Source organism: Tachysurus vachellii, chromosome 5 (assembly GCF_030014155.1).
Source record: "Tachysurus vachellii isolate PV-2020 chromosome 5, HZAU_Pvac_v1, whole genome shotgun sequence".
In the NCBI taxonomy this organism is placed as follows: domain Eukaryota; kingdom Metazoa; phylum Chordata; class Actinopteri; order Siluriformes; family Bagridae; genus Tachysurus; species Tachysurus vachellii.
In genome coordinates this window covers 24,370,001-24,391,636 of record NC_083464.1, presented here as the reverse complement: position 1 = coordinate 24,391,636, position 21,636 = coordinate 24,370,001, and the positions used below count along the sequence as shown (strand labels likewise).

Genomic DNA, 21,636 nt, shown 5'->3' with positions numbered 1-21,636 from the left:
TTTATGTAGTATCTGTACTACATTGTGCCGAGTTCAACAGGTGACTGATAATTATAGGCAGCATAAAGTGAACAATATGAAACCCAGACACTGACTCAACATCCGTCCAACATTTACATGGATCTCTCGCTTCCTATACTGTTCATTAACCTTTAATCCAGACAGACTTTAATTTTGACCCTGATGTTCACTGTTACGTTCATTTTTATTCCACATGAAAATACTTGGAAGACATCAAAGGTTTCATACACACACAATTAAGATCCAACAAATCATATACCATTAATGAGAAATCTTAGAGCATAGAAAGTGCTTCAAGTCCATCTGCTCAGTCCTTCTGTCAGAGCGAAGGATAGAAGATGGACATAGGGGCGAGGTTCCTCCCTTCATCTGTATCACAAGGGTTGTAGAACGGGTAAATAGGTATGAGAATGGAATCCAGAGAGAACGAGAAGAGCAGCATCATAGTGAGAGCATCGTAGAAGGACACCTCCTCCCTGTCGCAGTCCAGGAAGACGCCGATGCGGACGGGCAGAGTGGCACTGCGTATGACCGTGGGCTTGGGGTCAGTGCAGGCCACGATTAAGCTGTTCTTCAACGCCAATGTCCACAGCCCATTTGCCGTGGTGGACGAGTCCATCTCACCACGGCACACGTCCTCTCTGGCCACGCCCAGGCGCCATGCCGTCTTGCCTCGCACATCCACCTCCCAGTAATGGCGACCGTGCAGGAAGCCCTCTCGACCCATCACACAGTAATAATAGTGGAAACGTTTATTGTTGTCATCTGCAACCGGTTCCTTGTGTTCCTCAAAATTCACCATTGTGTTGTTAGCTGACAGGGTTAGCAGCGGGTGAGCGGTCTCTGGGTCAAAGGTCAACGACGATATGTCTGCACATGAGAATGAGTTCACAACGAAGGTAAATCAGCAGAACTTCACAAAATACACAAACAATAAATAAAAATCATTTCAGTGTCTACCTTATGTACTGTAGATGATTCCAGTCATGTTTGTTATACATCATACATGCACAGATTGAGCATTTTATTAGGAACATCTGTACACCTACGCATTCAGGCAATTATCCAATCAGCCGATCGTGTCGCAGATACAGGACAAGAGCGTCAGGTAATGTTTAGATCAAACATCAGATTGGGGAAAATGTGATCAGTGATTTTGACTGTGGCATGATTGCTGGATTTCTGAGTGTTTTTATAACTGCTGATCTCCTGGGATTTTTACACACAACAGCCTCTAGAGTTTACAGAATGGTGTAATAAAGAAAAAATATCCAGTAAGCATTGAACCTTTTTTGATGAGACAGTTCTAAGGAGAATGACCAGACTGGTTCAAGCTGACAGAAAGTCTACAGTAACTGTACAATTGTGGTGAGCAGAAAAGCTACTCCGAATTCACAACTCACAAAAATTTAAGGCAGATGAGTTGCCACAGCAGACGACCACATCAGGTTCCACATTTTCAGCCAAAAAACAAAAACTGAGGCCACATAACTGGGTAGTTATAGACTGGAAAATGCAGCCTGATCTGATGAATCTGGATTTCTCACAAATGTTACGGTCAGAATTTAGCACCATTAGCATGAATCCATGGACCATCCTGCCTTGTGTCAGCAGTGCAGGCTGGTGGAGGTGGTATAATGGTGTGGGGAAGGATTTCTTGCCACAGTTTGGGCTTATAATACCAGTCAATCATCACCTGAATGCCACAGTCTGATCATGTACTGTATAATGCTTTAAGCAAGTTTTATCAACAATTCAGTGATCATCAGTCACCTTTCCAGTCACTGGACATGAATCCAGTAAATCACCTTTGGGATATGGGATTAGGCTCAGGAAAATGCATCTGAAAAATCTGCAGGAATTGTGTGATGTAATCATGTCAACATGGAGAAGAAACTCAAAGCAATGTGACCAACATCGTCTGGAATCCATGCCACTGAAGAACTGAAGCTGTTTTGAGAGCAAATGTAGGTCCTACGCAGTATTAGTATAGTGTTCTTAATAAAGTGCTCAGTGAGTGTATGAATGGATATGGCATTTCTGTCTCAAGCATAGTGCCTTCAAGCATAGCAGTTATACAGTACATAGGATCTAGTTAAAGCAATGCAATTCCATCGATCTTTTGCCCCAGCTATAAATTTAAACCCAATGCCTGAGGTGTTTGAGAAACAACCCAACAATGCAATGGAGATCAAGTCCTAAAAATGAGTACTTGGGTAGAGAGAAGCCTTCATGTGTTTCCAGATCCTGTACTGAACAGGACCCAAAAACTGTCCTGAGCAAATCTCACTGTCCACAGGAGCCGGGCGAACAAAATTCACCTCACACCTGGCAGGAAAACAGAAAGACAGATAGACAGGGTAAAACATTACCCTAAGCAGAGGTGGGAGTAAGTCACACATGTGCAAGTCACAAGTAAGTCTCAAGTCATGAATGTCAAGTCAAAGTCAAGTCGAGTCTTTTTTTAATATTTGTCAAGCAAGTCTCAAGTCTCAAATTTGCGACTTAAGTCTGACTCGAGTCGAGTCCCCATCTTTGAATCATTTTACTCAAGTCCGAATCTAGTCTCAAGTCATGAATGTCAAGTCAAAGTCAAGTCGAGTCTTTTTTAATATTTCTCAAGCAAGTTTCAAATTTGTGACTTAAGTCTGACTCGAGTCAATTTGAGTCCCCCATCTTTGAATCATTTTACTCAAGTCCGAGTCTAGTCTCAAGTCATGAATGTCAAGTCAAAGTCGAGTCGAGTCTTTTTTTAATATTTGTCAAGCAAGTCTCAAGTCTCAAATTTGCGACTTAAGTCTGACTCGAGTCAAGTCATATGACTCGAGTCCCCCATCTCTGCAGCTAAGTGTTAAATATATTTTGAATGTTACAAACATTACAATTCATTTTTAATTAAAAAAAGGTGGTGTAGTACAGGCATAATAACATACTATGAGTACTAAATGAAGGATGAAATGAAAATGTAAGGAGTACAAAGTGTGGAAATGTAATTATAAATTATAAATGTACATTTTAATCTGCCAGTAGCAGTACACCTGAACAGTCATGCTGTTTTAAGTAATGAATTACATCAAACATCAGAATGAAGAAAAACTCGGTCGGATCTCTGTGACCTTAACCGTGGCATGATTGTTGGTACTGTATCAGATGGACTGGTTTGAGTGTTTTAGAAACTACAGTCTGTAGAGTTTAACCAAAATGGGGTGAAAAACATGCTGTGAACAGAGGGACTGCAGACTGAAACCTTGTTGATGAGAGAGAGTGATCAGAGGAAAATAAATCAGACTGGTCTGAGCTGACAGGAAATCTATAGTAACTCAATTATTCTTTAAAACCATGGTGAGCAGAAAAGAATCTTAGAACATGCAAAACATCAAACCTGACCACATCATGTTCCACTAATGTCAGCCAAGAAGAAACATCTGAGGTGATCATGAGCACAGACACACCAAAACTTCACAGCTGAACACCAAGGGAAAAAAAATCAGCTAGTGTTTTTCCATTCTTTATCTGTCTGTTTGTCTGTGAGTCAAATCTCCTCAGATTCTTCTTCTTGGCTGATGTTTTGTGTTTGCTGAGATGCTTTTAAACTCACCACGATTGTAAAGAGTGACAGTCTGCCAGTTCAGACCAGTCTGGTCATTCTCCTCTGACCTCTCTTATCAACAAGATGTTTCAGTCTGCAGTCCTTCTGTTCATAGCATGTTTATTGTGCCATTCTGTGTAAACACTATAAAATGTAGTGGGATTTTATGCATTGTGCTGCTGCTACATGATAGTTTGATTGATTTAAAAACTGCATGAATGTGCAATTGTAGATGTGTTCCGATCACAGTGCGTGTACATGGTAGTTAATAGGAAAGGGATGCTCAACTCTGCAACAGGTCAGGAGTTGAAAGGAAGTAAAGGGTTTAGTATTTGTGCACAAAATGAAACAGAATAAAAAAAATAAATAAATAAAAAGGAAAGTGGCAAAGAGGAAAAGTAAAATAAGTAAAAGATGTTATTGTGGGTCACAGATTTATAAAACTACAAAAACACACTTACCTCTTCAGGAGTTCTTTGATTTCCTAAAAGAAGAAAGAGAAGAAGTAGAAATAAAAAAAGTAGAAATTGTGTCATATATTTTATTTCACAGGCTGGTCAGGTCAGTGTCAAACGCTTTAGATTCCATTTACACCCATTTAATCATGTGACGTGCTAAACAGTGCCAGAGAGCATCCAGCATGTTCTGTGGATCAGTTCCAATCGCTCTTGTGGTACCTCCCACTGTAGACTTAGCAAGCTGCTCATAGAAAAAAATGTAGCACCGCACAGTTAAATCAAATTCCCAATCTAGATCAGATTAAAAAAATTTAGGTTTGCTCCTGTATAGTCGAAGTATCGTATAAGTGCAGTGCACTGAGGCTGTAAATGGATGTTATTCCTGGAAAGCAGACTTGTACAATACAATCCTATGAGAAGCACCTTTAGTAATTTGGGACTGTCGTCTTCTGCTAGCTTGCTGTTCAGAGTCTCGATGGCCCGCTCCAGGTCTCGGCCCTGCATGGCAATCTTCCTCTCTCTCTCCTTCAGCATTTTCACTCGTCTGTCCCTCTCCTTCTTCAGCCGTTCCAGGTCTTTCTCCTCTTCCTCATCCAGGTAGTTATGAAGGTTCTGGAATTCAGATCGGATTTCCCGCTCCATGTCCTCAAACTGATTCTGCCAGGAAAAAAAACCAAAAACCTTTACAACCTTATTTTTGATTTATTCATTTAGTTTACAAATGAATACTAGGAAAATCTAACTGTGAAGAAGGATTGCGTGTGCCTAGGTATTCAAATGGTATTCAAGAGGTTCACATTTGAGCTACATTTAAATTAAGAATGCTATTTTAGTCCTTTGTACTATACAGACAAGCTCTATTAGTGTAGGGTGGTGTAGTGTATGTTACAATAAACATACAGTAAAAGTTATCATAGCTTCATATTTTTATAAATCAAGGGTAAACAATTGGATTGAAAATGCAGAACTTGCAGTAAAGGTTTCAGACATTGTTCAATTGATTAAACAAATAAATGAGCGATGTTAATACCAGGTTAATCCTGTATTTCATCTGGTTCCAGGTTTTGCCTGTAAGAATCATGTCTGGAAAATTTTTAATGATAAATTTTGTCTTCACCTCCACATCGACTGCATCTGCAAAAGTCTCTTTCTCTGCTTCATGACATTCATCCACTTCATGTTTTATCTTCTTAATTGCCTGGATGAGCTTCTCCTGTAGCACCAGACAAAATTAATTTACAAAATTAAAAACAATTGAACCAATATTTAACAGCTATTTAATATATTAGATTCTAATTATAAGCATTATCATTAATCATATACAGGTGATGAACTGTTGCCCTTCTTGGCACACTTTTAATAGAAATCCAGGTCAAAATGTGCACTGGGGTAAGTACATTTTTCTTGCGTGCCTTTGTGTTACCCTTCAAAGGTTTACTCTTACCTTCTGGTCACTGAGAAGAGACTTGTTGCAGTTGTTGTTCGTGTCCTTCATATGATTGGTGTACATTCCAGTTTCCTTGTCAGAGGCAAGCAAAGGAAAATAAACCTTCAGGACATCACACAAAAGAGGGAGAGAGGGCTCGGTTAAAAAGAGGTGTGTGTGTGTGTGTGTGTGAGTGAGAGAGAGAGAGAGAGAGAGAGAGAGAGAGAGAGAGAGAGAGAGAGAGAGAGAGAGAGAGAGAGAGAAGGACAGAGACTATGTAAGAGTAATATATTAAAAGGTGCATGAGCAAACAGAAGTGTAACCGGCTGAAAGCATATGTTATATGTATGCAGAGAGAAAACCCACTTTCAAACCACTTTACCGTCCAAATCCATTATGGTAAGACATCAACATCTAAGATAAAAGACGAAAAGAAAGGGATTGGGTTTAAATCTGTCACACAAAACACCACATGCTCATGGGCATGAGAGAAGAGCTTTCTATTTTTGTCTCGGCTCTGCAACAAGAGACGACGTCAGAGGACAAAGACTGTGAGGTCTGTGTGAGTGTGTTTACAAGGGAAAACAGAGGAACGTTATTTTACACAAGTAGAACCCTGTGTGGATAAAATTGTCTGAATATTTCCATAAATGGAACGATTGAGTGATTATTAGAGCAGTTTACTGACCCACTGAGCACTGACAAAGGCATTTTTGGCATCGTTAGAAACCATGTCAATCAAAAGGTCAGATTGTTGGTCCTTGTTTCCCCACCTCACATTCCCACCCCTCACCCATCCAAACTCCGCACCCCTTGTCCCATCCGTCTCTTTATTACTGCTTGCTAGCCTTTTCAAACCCCTCTCTACATCTCCTAAATCCTGTCAGTGTGCATAAATATTATTTATCAGTACATATGTATTATTCATCTAGTCTATTTATCTAGTCTGGCTGCTTGTGTGTTCGGACTGATCTTAAAACCTATGGGTCAGTCTCTCTCGCTCTCTCTCTCTCTCTCTCTGTATATACATACATATATATATATATATATATATATATATATATATATATATATATATATATATATATAGTATATATATATACGTGTGTGTGTAGTGTGTGTGTGTGTGTGTGTGTGTGTATATATATATATATATATGTATATACACACACACACACACACACACACACAGAGAGAGAGAGAGAGAGAGAGAGAGAGAGAGAGAGAGAGAGATTATATATTCTTGCTTCCAAAATGTGTGTGTGTTATCAAATGTTAATTATTCTCGTTTAATGATATACAGAGCTTCGGCGTTCAGTACCTTTACAAATTAAAAGTCTCCAATAATTCTATTTTATTCTATTCTATTCTATTCTAATTCTATTTCCCACTTAAATAAGAAAATAAACACGTGCTTTAGGTCAATTAAATTGCGATTATGCCTTCATTAATTCGATATTAATCAATATTATAAAGCTTTTAACTACACGTACGAATACAAGTTTGAAAACGGTTCATTTCCGGCGCATGATTACAACGTGATCGGAAGTAAACAAAGCGCCTAGCGTTTGTTCGGTTTCATGTGAAATATATTTCAGAGTCAGTTTTTCCTACACGTCTGTAATTCAGGTCAGTGTCTTGTCTCAGTTTCATGTCAACGCAAATACATTTAAAATAAAAATTAAACCACATACAAGTCGTCATAACTTTATATTAACGGTTCTAAGCCTTTATATACAGTATAAATGTCAGCAAATTCATAGCTGAGCTCATTAAGTATCAGTGCAGATAAACATCATTTATACCTTAAAGCCTAATGTTTATTATATTAAACCCTCATGTCATTTTTCCTCCCCAGATATGAACGGTCAAGCCGATTTAGATGTGGATTACAAGCGAAAATACAAAAACCTGAAGCGTAAATTAAAGTTTTTGGTGTATGTAAGTATCTTTGTACACGGTGTGTTTCAGGACGTGATGAATGAATCCACACTTAATTTAGTCTTGTGTTATTTTTAGGAGCAGGAATGTTTTCAAGAGGAGCTCAGAAGAGCACAGAGAAAACTCCTGAAGGTGTCCAGAGATAAAAGGTTTAACACTTTCTCCTAATTTAATTCATCAACAGGTGAGATGTAATAGACAGCAAGTAAACAGTCTGTTCTAAAAGTGTAGCAAGCAGGAAAAATAGGCAACAGAAGGATTTGGAGCAGTGGCGGTTTTAGGATTTTTCTGTAACAGGGGCCATTAAGGGGGCCACATGTTACATTCAGGGGACAAATACAGGGTACATTCAAGCACACAAAATAATTTATTCAGTACGGTGCAAATACATTTCGGCAACATTCCTTTTTTTAAACGCTCGAGTGCCGCTGAGGGTTGAATTGCATCTGTGATCGTTGTTAAAAATTCTCCGGTCGTTCTTCTCGTTAACGATTGATGGAATGGGGCCAATCAGATTTCAGCAGGGGCCAGGGCCCCTGTGACCCCGCCTCTAGAACCGCCCCTGATTTGGAGTGACTTTGACAAGGGCCAAATTGTTACAGCTAGACGGTACTAATAATACTTAGAATAAATAGGTAATTTTTGATGGCAATCTAACGTTTGAGCCACATATCCAAAATACGGTTAAAACATCCTTCTTTCATATTATAAATATTGCCAGATTGCGTCCAATGCTGTCATTTTCTCTTGCGGAGAGACTGATCAGCACTTTTGTGTTTTCCCGTATCGATTACTGTAATGCCTTGTTGGCTTGGGTGTCAAAAGCTACCTTAAACAAATTGCTGGTAGTGCAAAATTCGGCTGCTAGAATTCTAACTAGAACAAAGTTAAGAGATCACATTACTCCCGTTTTGGAGTCCTTGCACTGGCTCCTCGTTAGGTTTAGAGTTGATTTTAAGATTTTGATGCTTACCTACAAGGCCTTACATGGGTTGGCTCCTCAATATCTGACTGAGCTTTTAATTCCTTATATTCCATCTCGCGACCTTTGTTCTTCTGAAACTGGTCTTTTAACTGTTCCCTCAACTCGTTTACGATCGATGGGAGATAGGGCTTTCTCTTCACTAGCTTTGGAATTCTTTACTGAGATAAGGCAAGCAAAATCTCTTGGCATTTTTAAATCTCAGCTTAAAACTCATTTTTTTTAAGGTAGCTTTTAATTGACTAATTGTAATTTTACATTGTGCTTATTTTATAGTCTATTTTTGTTGTTTTAATTGTAATCTTTATATTATGTGGTGTATTTTTGTTGTTTTATTTGCTTTTGTAAAGCGCTTTGAGATTACTTTTAAAGGAACTATAGAAAATTAAGGTTATTATTATAATTATTATAAAGCACTTTATAATAAATAGCACAAAGCTGAACACAAAGTGCTGTACATCATAGAATACAGATCATAAAATTATGATATAGTCATGAAATAAAAAAAATAATAACAGCAAGATGAGTGGTGTGTTTCCTGGTGTGTAGTGTAGAAAAAGTGTTTAGAAGGAAATGAACCAGTGAGAAAGTCGTGCTTGTTAAGGTCTGATCCCTCATCCAAATTTGACCCCCAAATTGCTGAAAAAGTGAATGCCGGCTATGGTAGAAAGGTATCAGAACGCAGCTTGCTGTGTGTAGAGCTGTGTATCCACAGAGCGGTCCGATGCTGACTTCTGTCCACTGCCGAAACCACCTACAATGTTAATACAAATAAAAACATGTTGATTTGGCCTCTAGATTCCACAGATCTCAATCTGATCGAGTATCTGTGGGATGTGCTGGAAGGAGAAGTCTGATCCATGGAGGCTCCAGCTCACAACTTCCAGGATTTAAATGATCTGCTGCTAAAGTCTTGGTGTCAGATACCAAAGCAAACCTTCAGAGGTCTTGTGCAGTCTATGTTTAATGGGTCAGAGCAGTTTTGGTGTCCCAAGGGGGACCTACACAGTATTCAGCAGGTGGTTTTAGTGTTATGACTGATCTGTGTGTGTGTGTATGTATATGTAATGAGTGTGTGCCTTTCTCCTCTGTCTCAGTTTCCTCCTGGACAGATTGCTACAGTACGAGCGGGTGGATGAGGACTCGTCTGGTAAGGCTTTCTAAAAGAACTAGTTTTTAGGTTTGCTCTTCCCTTGCGTAGTACTAATAGCATGACCTAAACAAGCTTACATGTAGGCTATAAAAGTTCAGGCTCATCTTCTAGCCATTAGCATCAAGTCGAGTGAATTAAATAGTGCTCCTCCAATTAGTCCTCCACAGTTAGCTACATACTGTATCCTTCCGGAGCTAGTACAGATTGCATTTTGAAGCATTTGTAACACTGACTCAGGAGTGCATTTCCTGTACTGCTTAATGTAAGTGCTGATTATGGCTCAGAGCCTTACTATTACGTGTCAAGTGCTGATTCTGATCATATACGAGAATAAGGCTCACTCGAGTCCTAATGATGTTGATGTTGAGTTTACTTGAGCGAATCCCATACAGGGGGTGATGAGTTTGTGTCAAATCTTGATGGTAAATGTTGATGTTGAACTCCATGACACCACTTCACAATATCTGCTAAATGACTGTGCCTCTCCTGTTACTGCTGCCCTATGGCTGGGTAATCACTTTTGTTTTAAGGAATGGACTTATCTTGCATTAAAAACTCTTACCCCTAATCGTACTCTTCAAAGCACACAAACATTGTGTGTTTTGGTGGAAAATCTGCCAGACTCATTGCCACTTTCTCCAAATATTTTCAATCCTGGCTTTTGAAATTTTACAGCACTTCTGGTGAATCTTCGGTGATTTGGTCAGTCTTTGTACCGTCCTCATTTTTATCATCTGTCTTATCAACTGTTGTGAGCATGTGAAAGGGATCCCATTGTTAGCCCAGCGTCCATATATGCAGTTATTTCAATGAAATTATTCTCAAAGAGATGAACTGTACATCCACCAGTTAAACCTGGGAGTGTTTTAACCACACTATGATATTTTGAGGAACTTGCCTTCTCCTTTGTGGCAATAACACAGATCTCATTTGTTGCCCTGCCTGTAAATTCTCCCAGCCCACTTCCTCTTCTATCGTAGGCATTATCTCCTTTACGGCAGAGAATAAACGTCATGATTTTAGTGGCACAGCTCACACTTCCGAGTGTATCATCCAATTTACAAACGAGCTTTAGCATTTTTCAGGTCGTGTACAGTGTGTTTCCCGTGATTTTTATCACTAGTCAGGCTGCCGGCTTCTCTACCGGCAGCTTCGGGTTCATCCCTGTGGTTTTCACATATGTCACTACAGCCATTACACCGCATGTGCTCTTATACCAGGTCACAGCTTTCCTGTGCTCTTTTGAACACGGTTAATGAAACCGGTACACTGTGTTGTGTAGCCTGGCCTCTTGCTTGGGTTGAAGTACTTCAAAACGGGTCGAGCATCTGATCCAGTGTATCAGGTGTTAGAATTCCGCAGTATTTTGTGCCAAAGAGGCTCTCATGCAAATGAGTGTTGTGCTCCAGGGTTACATTCTGACCTTCATTGAATGCTCAATCAGCTCTATCAGTCCTACGAGGTCTGCCTGAAGCGCACAGAGTGACATTTACTGAAAATCCGTCAGTCTGTTTGTATACGCGAGGCAGCTGTAGTAAGCTCTAGAAAGCGTTGCAGTTCGCCGTGCTGTTTGACTTGCGCTTGGCTCATCTGTTAGCTCATTGACTCTAGACTATTCAAGTCTCTTGTACGCTCCTCTATCACGTCACCTATAAACAAATACTAAAGTCACCTCAGGTACACTTCAGTACACTCTCCATGACTGTGCAGATTTCACACAGACCTTTATGAGGATTTTTAATCTGATTCTGCAGCACAAAGACTAAAAAGATAGAAGAATATGAACATGCCTTGCAAGTAAGAATGTATTATTGTGCTATATATCTCTAATGAAGGATTGTGTTCCAGACTCGGAAGCCACAGCCTCCTCAGACAGCGATGGAGAAGTTCAGAGGGAAAGAGAACCAGGAAAGAAGTGAGTCCAGCATATGTGATGATGTGACTAACCCTATGTTTGTCTAGCTGGTTGTATTTTGTATTGGTATTTATTTATTCAGTTTATTTATTCCAATGCATTGTTTGACCTGTCTTAGGGGAACTCGGATTGTATGATATGCTTTAAAGCCCAGGGTTAACAATTCTTATCCATTTAACAGTTGAACTTTTTTTTATCAGCATTAAATACAAATAAGTACAAGTGCATTAAATACAAACCCACTGTATGGCACAGAGACTGTTGCTCGAGTGGGTTCCTGTGTAACCTCAGTAATTAATGTGTGTAAACCTCAGGAGGAGAAGTCCCGGAGGTCCGTCCCTCGCTTCGTCCTCGTCGCCCCAGCCCGCTCTCCTCTCTCGGCCCGGAGCGAACGCACTCCAGGCTTCAGCACCCTCTCAGTATCTCAACGCGGTGAGGAGATTCTACAGCACAGCCTTACATCACTTACCTCATCCAGCTTCAGCCTATTGCTTTTAGTTTAAAACGCTGTTGAATTTGATCATATATTAGTTCTGTTTGTTTTGTTTTTTGGACATTTTTATTCATTCATCCTTTTCTTTCTCTTTTCTGTTGTCGTCTCGTCACATCATCTGCTTATTTTCCGACCCATATCTTATGGGGTGGGGACTGTGCGTGCTGACATGGCGGTGGTTTGAACATGTGTGTCTGCGTCTGTGTGCGTCTGCGTGCGTGTGTGTCTGCGTCTGCGTGCGTGTGTGTCTGCGTCTGTGTGCGTGTGTGTCTGCGTCTGTGTGCGTGTGTCTGCGTCTGTGTGCGTGTGTGCCTGCGTCTGCGTGCGTGTGTCTGCGTCTGCGTGCGTGTGTCTGCGTCTGCGTGCGTGTGTCTACGCGTGCGTGTGTGTCTGCACGTGTGTGTATGTCTGTGCACGTGTGTTTGTGTGCCTGTCTGTCTGTGTTTGCGTGCCTGTGTGTCTGCGCACGTTTGTTTGCGTGCCTGTGTGTCTGTCTGTGTTTGCGTGCCTGTGTCTGTCTGTGTTTGTGTCTGTGTTTGCGTGCCTGTGTGTCTGTCTGTGTTTGCGTGCCTGTGTCTGTCTGTGTTTGCGTGCCTGTGTCTGTCTGTGTTTGCGTGCCTGTGTCTGTCTGTGTGTGTTTGCGTGCCTGTGTCTGTGTGTTTGCGTGCCTGTGTCTGTCTGTGTGCGTGTGTCTGTGTGCGTGTGTCTGTGTGCGTGTGTCTGTGTGTCTGTGTCTGTGCTTGTGTCTGTGTGCGTGTGTCTGTCTGTCTGTCTGTGTGTCTGTCTGTGTGTCTGTCTGTGTGTGTGTCTGTGTGTGTGTCTGTGTGCGTGTGTCTGTGCGTGTGTTTGTCTGTGTGTCTGTGTGCGTGTGTGTGTCTATCTGTGTGTCTGTCTGTGTGTGTCTGTGTGCGTGTGTCTGTGCGTGTGTCTGTCTGTGTGCGTGTGTGTCTGTGTGTCTATCTGTGTCTGTGTGCGTGTGTCTGTCTGTGTCTGTCTGTGTGTGTCTGTGTGCGTGTGTCTGTCTGTCTGTCTGTGTGTCTGTCTGTGTGTCTGTCTGTGTGTGTGTCTGTGTGTGTCTGTGTGCGTGTGTCTGTGCGTGTGTTTGTCTGTGTGTCTGTGTGCGTGTGTGTGTCTATCTGTGTGTCTGTCTGTGTGTGTCTGTGTGCGTGTGTCTGTGCGTGTGTCTGTCTGTGTGCGTGTGTGTCTGTGTGTCTATCTGTGTCTGTGTGTGTGTGTCTGTCTGTGTCTGTCTGTGTGTGTCTGTGTGCGTGTGTCTGTCTGTGTGTCTATCTGTGTGTCTGTCTGTGCGTGTGTCTGTCTGTGTGTGTGTGTGTGTGTGTGTCTGTGTGTCTGTCTGTGTGTGTCTGTGTGCGTGTGTCTGTCTGTGTGTCTATCTGTGTGTCTGTCTGTGCGTGTGTCTGTCTGTGTGCGTGTGTCTGTCTGTGTGTGTGTGTCTGTCTGTGTGTGTGTGTGTCTGTGTGTCTGTCTGTGTGTGTCTGTGTGTGGTAAACAGACCCTACCCTTCCCACCTGACTATTTGGCTCCCTCTGCTGAGCGAGTGAGGAAAGAGAGAAAACCAAAACCACCAAAACAGAGAAAAGAGTCTGCAGGAAAGGTGAGAGAGATAATGAGAGGAAAAGAGGACAGAAAGTCTGAAATGGCTTCGATTATTTCTTGTCTTACAGCCCTTTTTTTTTAAAAAATATTATTAAAAAAATATTAGTGCTGTCACTAGTGGTGTTAAAGATTTTACTGACTCCAAAAAATACATTTCTAAATAATAAATAAATATAAAATTAAAGCAGGATGTTAAAATGGCTTCATACTGTAGATTTGATGAAAAATGGCACTCTCATATGTCATCAGGTCGGATTTACTTTCATCACGGGTGACCCGGCAACAGTGTTCTGTCCTGTTTATTTCATGTTTATTTATGAACATATGCTTATTGTTCCTTCAAGGAAATAGTCAGTTACAATTTTTTTGTCAGCTGAGCCATTAAAATAAGATGTACTTGTGTATTATACATAGTTAGTGTATGTATATAGTGTTTTTCATGTGGGGTTGAAATTGTAATTTGTGTGCTGGTGAAGCAGCACCATTTTATAATCCAGTGTCTAACTATTAAATAAGGCAGAATCCAGGGACAGGAAACAGCATCACATGTTATTAAAGCTATAGATAGACAGTGCGGATGAATCCCTGGAGAGGAAAGTGATGGTCCATTAGTGCATTACGGTGCATTAGAGACAGGAGTGTGGGTGTGGGAAGGAGGAGAACAGGCTGAATAAAGAACAGTGAGACGACTATACAGCATATTCAAGCAGATTATTAATATCCTAAATACATCATTACATTTATTGGTTAATATAAATAAAACATTAATATTCATTTTAGTGGAAATAATGTAGTTGAAATACAAAGCATTGCTTGTGATCACTAACATGACATCATCATGATCATCGTATTTTGTCAACGCTACATGAAATAACTTCGGTCTTTCACTATGTATGTATTTATGTATGTATTTATTTATTTATTTATTTATGTTCCTCCTAGGTGGTTTCTCCGTTAGCATCTAACTACCCAGCAGGCAGTGCACCGGGCGCGGGTTCGTCCGGGCCGTTCAGCTGGGTGCCGCGGCAGATGCTGAGCGGAGACACCGCAGAGGAGGAAGGAGACAGCGAGGGAGACAGCGATGGAGGAGAAGAGGAGAGAGGAGAGGGCGAGGAAGCAGAGCTGGTCATTGATATTCCTAACGAGTGAAGGTGAAGTGGATGAAAGACTCTGGTGATGATTTAGCAGCAGTTATGCAGAATTATGCATTGACTCTTCTCCACCAATTTTTTTTTACTTTTTAATAGTAATAATTAAAGCCACAGTGCGTAGGATTTTTTTTGGGGGGGGGTTACAGCAATCCACTGTTCCTTGTAATAGGAATTCGCAGTCAGAGCTCTGATTGGATTTGGAGGGACATTTCGGATACGTGTCCTACGCCAGCTCAGACACATCCCACACCATCATGCCTGAAAGACAGACAGCATCAGAAACAAAAAGCCTTTCTCCTTATAGACAGCGCATGCTACTGAATGTTGTGGCAGGATTCAGGATCAGGTTCGGCAGAATTATTTTAACACTAAGAGTGTTTGCTGATTCAGCATTTCTGTCTGCAACCTGCGTGTCGTATTACTCGGGAATGACATCCGGTGCTTTTTAAAGTCAAACAGCTTTCTGTACAAATCAATCAGCTGGTCAGTGCTTACTCCATTACATTGTGACTTTGAGGAGAAACCCAGACATAGCTGATCCACTGTCGTGTTCAACATCCAGCTCTGATGTATGTCTGTATATTTTTGTGAGATAAAACTTTTCAAATATGGTGAATTGTAATCAGATTTTTGTTAACACTGTGACTTTAATAAACAAATTTCTGCCTAGAAATGGAAAATGAATCCAAGTTATTGCTTAAATCTACAAATGCCATAGGTTTTAAAAGTCTTACTATAATGAAGAGAGTATAAACCACTGGAGAACTCCTTCTGAATCCCAGAAGCTTTCAAAGGCTCTTATTAACACATTATCAACATAATGGCACAAATTTCATCTGTCAATGAACTAATGCTTGTTATAATGTGATGTATCGGACTGGCAAGTATTTACCCCCTTTTGTGTGTCGATTTTGTACCAAATAAAAACGTATATTATTTGGTATTATGTGCCATGAATCTGTACAAAACAGCCCATAATACTAAAGTGGCCACTAAAAAAATCATATAGATCAGAAATCTTATAGATTCAACTTTACTGTCATTACACATGTACATGTACAAGGCAACAAAACACAGTTTGGAATCTAACCAGAAGTGCAATAAGCAGCAAGTGCAAGATGTACAGTAGTTGTATGTGAGGACGTGATGGTCAAGTGGTCAAGGTTCCTAATCAGAAGGTCAGGGTTCAAGCCCACAAGCTGCTGAGACATCTAGGTTGGGTCCTTGAGCAAGGCCTTAACCTCACCTGCTCCAGGGGCACTGCACGATGGCTGACCCTGCGCTCTGACCCCAGGCTCATAATAGCCTTGGATATGTGAAAACTGGGGAAGTCGTGGCCTAATGGTTAGAGAGTTTGACTCCTAACCATAAGGTTGTGTGTTCGAGTCTCGGGCCGGCAATACCACGATCGAGGTGCCCTTGAGCAAGGCACCGCACCCCAACTGCTTAATATACAGGGTGTTGTATATTATATTGACATAATATTCAGGGAGTCAGAGTAAGGAGACAGGGGGGGATTAGTATTCGTCTCCGTTGCTGTAAAGTCCCTAAATTAGTTCTGGCATAACAAGTCTCCATCAGAAGTCTCATTTTATTAATTAACATGTTATTAATTGACAGCAAAGAGTGACACGGTCAAACACCAACAGTGTAGTGACCGGTAAAGAGGGCATGTGAATGCGATGCTACCATCACCGTGCTTTAGCATTAATACCTATGCAATACTCTCACTCTCACTCATTTGCTTATCCGAACTACCTCGGGTCACGGGGAGCCTGTGCCAATCTCAGGTGTCATCGGGCATCAAGGCAGGATACACCCTGGATGGAGTGCCAACCCATCGCAGGGCACACACACACTCTCATTCACTCACACACTCACACACTACGGACAATTTTCCAGAGATGCCAATCAACCTACCATGCATGTCTTTGGACCGGGGGAGGAAACCGGAGTACCCGGAGGAAACCCCCGAGGCACGGGGAGAACATGCAAACTCCACACACACAAGGCGGAGGCGGGACTCGAACCCCCAACCCTGGAGGTGTGAGGTGAACGTGCTAACCACTAAGCCACCGTGTCCCCCCATGCAATACACTTTACACTATTAAACATTCCATGCTTTTAAGGAGATTTTAAGGTACACTTACATAACTGGCTACTGTTATGTAAGAGTACATTTCACTATTTGACTACAGAACATTAGAAATGATCCTGAGTTAGGTAAGAATTTGGGTGTGCGTTTTGTCGGACACACCATGGGGAGTAATCAGAGTGTGAAATACACACACAAACACACACAGAAAAATAATGTTGGGGAATGAATGTTGTAACCACACCTATATTGCCCTGAAGCTCAGAGACTAGTTCAGGCAGGTAGCTCTGCAGTGTAGGGTTACAACTCAATCTCTCTCTCTCACACACTCACCCACACACACACACAGCTTACTGTTGTCATACCGACAGAGATTTGCACAATTCTCACTGGTATTTGAAGACAGGTTTAAGGTTGGCATGAAACATTGGATTGCTGGATTGGATTCTATCTGTCTGCAAGCTAGTGCATAATTTATATGTTGTTAAACTCAGAGAACAGTTCTGGGATTCTGTTTAGGAATACAGCTTGTTTTTCTGCCTTCCTTATGAGTTGATATTCCATATTGATAGGAATGCATGACAATTTAGATTCCTTATGAGTTGATTTAAATTGTTATTTGTTCAATTTTCCAGTAAAGACTCGGGTGCTAGGTTAAAGTGAACATTAGAGTCAAAGATAATAAAACCAACATGTGAGAGAGATAACGAGAATATGCAAGTGTGTGTGTTCAATAAAGGGGTGTGTGTGTGTGTGTGTGTGTGTGTGTGTGTGAGAGAGAGAATGCTGATTTACAGGTAACACCGATAGGTGTGAGAGGGCGTGTGCACAGGTTTGTGTACATTACAGCTGAAGCACCACCACAACCAGCACCACCAGAGAAACTGATTTACTGCCATTAAAAAAAGACAGAAGAATTAGACAGGAGAGCAGGAGGGGTAGAAACACCCAGGCTCTTAAGGCGCAGTCGAGAGAGAAGGAGCAGAGTGTAGAGAGAGTGGGAGGGAGAGGAAGAGGAAGAAGGGGTGACTTGCAGGATCGTATCGAGTGTAATTGCTGCTTCGGCGCTGTCATTTACAGCCAGTGCCAGACTGCAGTGGAGAGGGTTTTGGCCATGCTGTGTGCAGCACGAAGGAGTAATGTGTGTGAGCCTGCAGCGCTGATCCTGGGCCTGCTCTCTTTGGTTCACATAATATCAGCTTCAGAGCTGCTCAAATGCGAGGAGAGCTTTTATAGGAACATCTCCCCACAGCTGGTCACCGAGTCAGGCCTGGAGAGGAGATGCCACAGCCTGGGAGCCGGGCGCAATTTTGTTTCTCTTTATCACCCTGGACACCAGTCGAACGTCTACACGGCTCTGCACCTTGGCCAGCACAATGTATGGGGCAAAGGAACAAGTGAGGAGTTGGTAAGAAGATCTGTTTTTCTAGTCCTTTCTATTACAAAAATGCAAAACATTTGTTCTGAGGAGCCCAAGCTGTAACTGTTAACTGTAATTGAATTGTGCTGTTTCTGCTCGGTGGTACATCACATTGTATTGCTGATGATTTTGCCATTTGAGTGTGTCATTTGAAATATTATCCCAGTTCTCTGGATGTATACAAGCACTGCAAGGAGTTTAATATAGAAACAAATAAGGCTTCTAGAGAATTCCTTGGGTTCCAAATGAAGCGTGCATAAAGATATTTAGTGTGCATACAGTATGAAAAAGCTGACTAGGGAATAGATTTGAAGCTTAGGCTTAGAACAAAACACAAACTCCAGCAAATTTCTTAATGACGCTTCTCCTGCTTAATGAAAGGAGCCATTTAAAGACATTGCATACATTTGCATCTCAGAACAGTTTCTTTTTTTTCTTTCCTTCAGCCACAAAGGAAACTTTTCTTTCTTGCGGCTATTAGATTCTGTTTAGATGCTGAAAGTGCTAGAATGCTGTACAAGAGGAACAATACATTATTGGCTTGATCTGTTCCATTGTTGAGATTTAAAGAAAGATAACATGAAAATATTTGTTGTGTCCTCAAATGTCTCTGCAGAACAAACCAAGTAAGACAGATGACCTCAAAGAGCTTCACGTCCCAGCTTTGTACAAGAAGGACCGGGGTGTAGCTTTATCAGAATCAGCTTCTCCTTTCCACAAACTGGATGCTCGTACTGCAGAGTTGGTAGAGAGCAGGACCGTGCCACAGTGCTCTAAAGCGGGTGGGAGCGTGTACGTTCAGAGCGGCTTGGGTGGGCTGAGCGAGACGAAAGCAGATGTGCTGTGGTCGGCGGTGTGCTGCGATGTTTCTGATGGAGAAAGCAGTTTCAGTTTTGGAATGATCCAGGAGGGTGAAGGAGAGCTGAAGCTGATGAGCGTGAAGGAGCTGGAGGAACTGCTGAGCGTTAAGGAGCTTTTCTCCGGTCGGTGTGGAGAGACAGGAAGACTAGAAGAACATGCACCAGAAAACACTGAAGTTTCTGACGAAAACACAGACATGGCTAAGCCGGACAAAAGCACTGAAGAGGACGAGGTAACAGCTGATATTACAGCTGATAGAGCAGAGTCTGAACCCATCCTGGAAGAAAGCGCTAATGAAACAGAAAGCTCTGATTCTCAAGAGGACAGTGTTATCGTCTATGTCCTGTCTTCTGTCATCTATCTCCTGTACGCTCCTCTCTCTCCAGTTGTCTCCACCCTGACTAACCTTCCCTCTCAGATCTGCTACGTCCTGCAGGAGGATGCTGCTGTCTTGGCTTCGCTGCCCAGTGACAGCTTCAGTTTGGTTCAGAACCTGGGCTCTGGTATGGTCTCAGGTGTTGAGAACGTAGGCAGCGTTGCGTATCAAGTTGGGGAGCACGGTGTGTGCTCACTTTACACGTTTATAAGCACATTAGCAGGTACTCTTGTGTTCTCATGCCAGGAGGGACTGGTAGGTACAGGAACGCTAATGGGTGACGTTCTAGGGTTGGTGATCGGTGCACTGGGTGAGCTCTGGGACTTTGGCACAAAGTTAATAGTTTGCATGTGCCAGAGGGTTGGTGGGTATGTGGGTGCGGTGGGCTCAGAGATGGGTGAACAAGGCTTATCAATAGGTGAAGGAATAGGCAATCTGGCCTGGAGGGGACAAAGGGGACTTGGGCATGTGATTAATACAGTGGTGGGCATTGTTGGTGGAATGCTGGGAAACACATTGGAAAACATACAGGAAGCCTTCAGCAAGGAGTGAGAAAGCGGGAGGTATTTTTGTTTTGTGCTTGAGCTCATGGTGCAAGCTTATTTATAATATACTGCATTACATCATTGCCAGTGTCTTACTGCTAAAATGCAATCTGCACAAAAATGGCTAGTGGATTGGGCCTGAAATGGAAAGATTAGGGACTGATACGAAGATCTTGTTTGGATTTGAGGGATTAGTTATTCCTTTTTTACACTCTGCAAATTAGGTTTGGTACATTCAGTTGACTGGCAAACATGAAAAGGTTTATGGGTCATTAATTACAGAATGTGAAATATAACACAAATGTTTTTGTTGTAAAATATATGTGAGTGCCATCATCGAGACCATGATCTAATCTCTTATACGGTACGGCAGAACGCAGCTCAGTCTCGTCCTCATTCAGCTTTTTTCCCCCCAGTTTTGCCTTGGTGACCCTAGTTTGTTATGCAGAACATCTGAATCTGTAACAATAAAAAACCGGTGTTCAGTGCTTAGTCATCAGTGTGTTTGTGCCCTGTCATCTCTTCAGTGAAACAGATCCCTGCCTCTGTACCAAATCCAACCAGATCGATGTCTGAATAAAAGATTATTTCATGGATTTTGGATACGCATGTCATTTGTTCTCCTGAATCTTTTTTTAAATGTACATTTCTAAGCTGTGGAGAATGAAGCATGCTTTTTTTATTGGCAAGTTTTTCCCAAAAGGAATCTCTCTCAAACCCAGACAGTGTTCTTTATAATAGTAAAACACTCTGCTATAGGGTTGTACATGGAACCGTTACCCAGAGGGGCATCTTTTAATATTATACAGAAGGGAAAATGAATATGATTAATCCTTATTATTAGCATAAGCAATCTAAGCAGAATATAATGTGGAAAGACAGATATGCATAAGAGACATAAATGACTCTTTTTCTTTTATTTCAATTCATTTTCCTTCAATGGTTATGTTTAAAACCGTTCAGCTATAAGGAATAATGACTATGAGATGAGGCAGTGATTTGTGTGCTTACTAAACAGTTTTCTAATGCTCAAAAAGATTTAATTATTACTGTTATTTCTGTATTTTTCCATTCATCCAATGCTCACAGGGAACCTGGAGTCTATCACTGTCTGTCTCACCCATTTACACACTACGAACTATTTAGTAATGAGCCTAAAAAGCATGTCTTTGATTATGGAGAGGAAAAAACCCCAAAGCACAAGGAGAACCTACAAACTCTACACACACCAGACAGAGGTGTGTGTCAAAGCCCCCTCCAGTATTATTTAATAGTAATTATTACCCAGAACAAATATGACATAACAAAATACATCTTATCATCTATCTAATCTATCTATCTATGGATGTACCATTCATTCATGAATGGATCTTCTACCGCTTATCCGAACTACCTCGGGTCACGGGGAGCCTGTGCCTATCTCAGGTGTCATCGGGCATCAAGGCAGGATACACCCTGGACGGAGTGCCAACCCATCGCAGGGCACACACACTCTCATTCACTCACGCAATCACACACTAGGAACAATTTTCCAGAGATGCCAATCAACCTACCATGCATGTCTTTGGACCGGGGGAGGAAACCGGAGTACCC

General features: G+C 41.6%; 3 protein-coding genes across 4 annotated transcripts; 2 read left to right on the top strand and 1 right to left on the bottom strand.

Annotated features, from left to right (window-relative positions):
• Positions 1–69: 69 nt before the first annotated feature.
• si:ch73-54f23.4 (zinc-binding protein A33) lies at positions 70–6,087 on the bottom strand. The gene is made up of 7 exons (XM_060869316.1): positions 5,861–6,087; positions 5,513–5,617; positions 5,186–5,281; positions 4,492–4,725; positions 4,072–4,094; positions 2,234–2,349; positions 70–891 (listed from the first exon to the last, which is right to left on the bottom strand). The coding sequence occupies exons 2-7, from the start codon at positions 5,576–5,578 to the stop codon at positions 341–343; spliced, it is 1,086 nt and encodes a 361-aa protein (XP_060725299.1). The 5' UTR covers positions 5,579–5,617; positions 5,861–6,087; the 3' UTR covers positions 70–340.
• A 922-nt stretch (positions 6,088–7,009) lies between these two features.
• ino80e (INO80 complex subunit E) lies at positions 7,010–15,632 on the top strand. Its single transcript, XM_060870702.1, has 8 exons — positions 7,010–7,123; positions 7,353–7,435; positions 7,514–7,584; positions 9,515–9,567; positions 11,419–11,485; positions 11,800–11,917; positions 13,492–13,593; positions 14,538–15,632. The coding sequence occupies exons 2-8, from the start codon at positions 7,355–7,357 to the stop codon at positions 14,742–14,744; spliced, it is 699 nt and encodes a 232-aa protein (XP_060726685.1). The 5' UTR covers positions 7,010–7,123; positions 7,353–7,354; the 3' UTR covers positions 14,745–15,632.
• A 1,996-nt stretch (positions 15,633–17,628) lies between these two features.
• Positions 17,629–20,639, top strand: LOC132846135 (uncharacterized). Of its 2 annotated transcripts, XM_060870700.1 has the most exons (3): positions 17,629–18,000; positions 18,112–18,249; positions 18,878–20,639. In XM_060870700.1, the coding sequence occupies exons 1-3, from the start codon at positions 17,956–17,958 to the stop codon at positions 20,048–20,050; spliced, it is 1,356 nt and encodes a 451-aa protein (XP_060726683.1). In that variant the 5' UTR covers positions 17,629–17,955; the 3' UTR covers positions 20,051–20,639. The 2 variants fall into 2 exon arrangements, with proteins under 2 accessions (XP_060726683.1, XP_060726682.1); XM_060870699.1 differs by having other exon boundaries at positions 17,637–18,249.
• Positions 20,640–21,636: the final 997 nt, after the last annotated feature.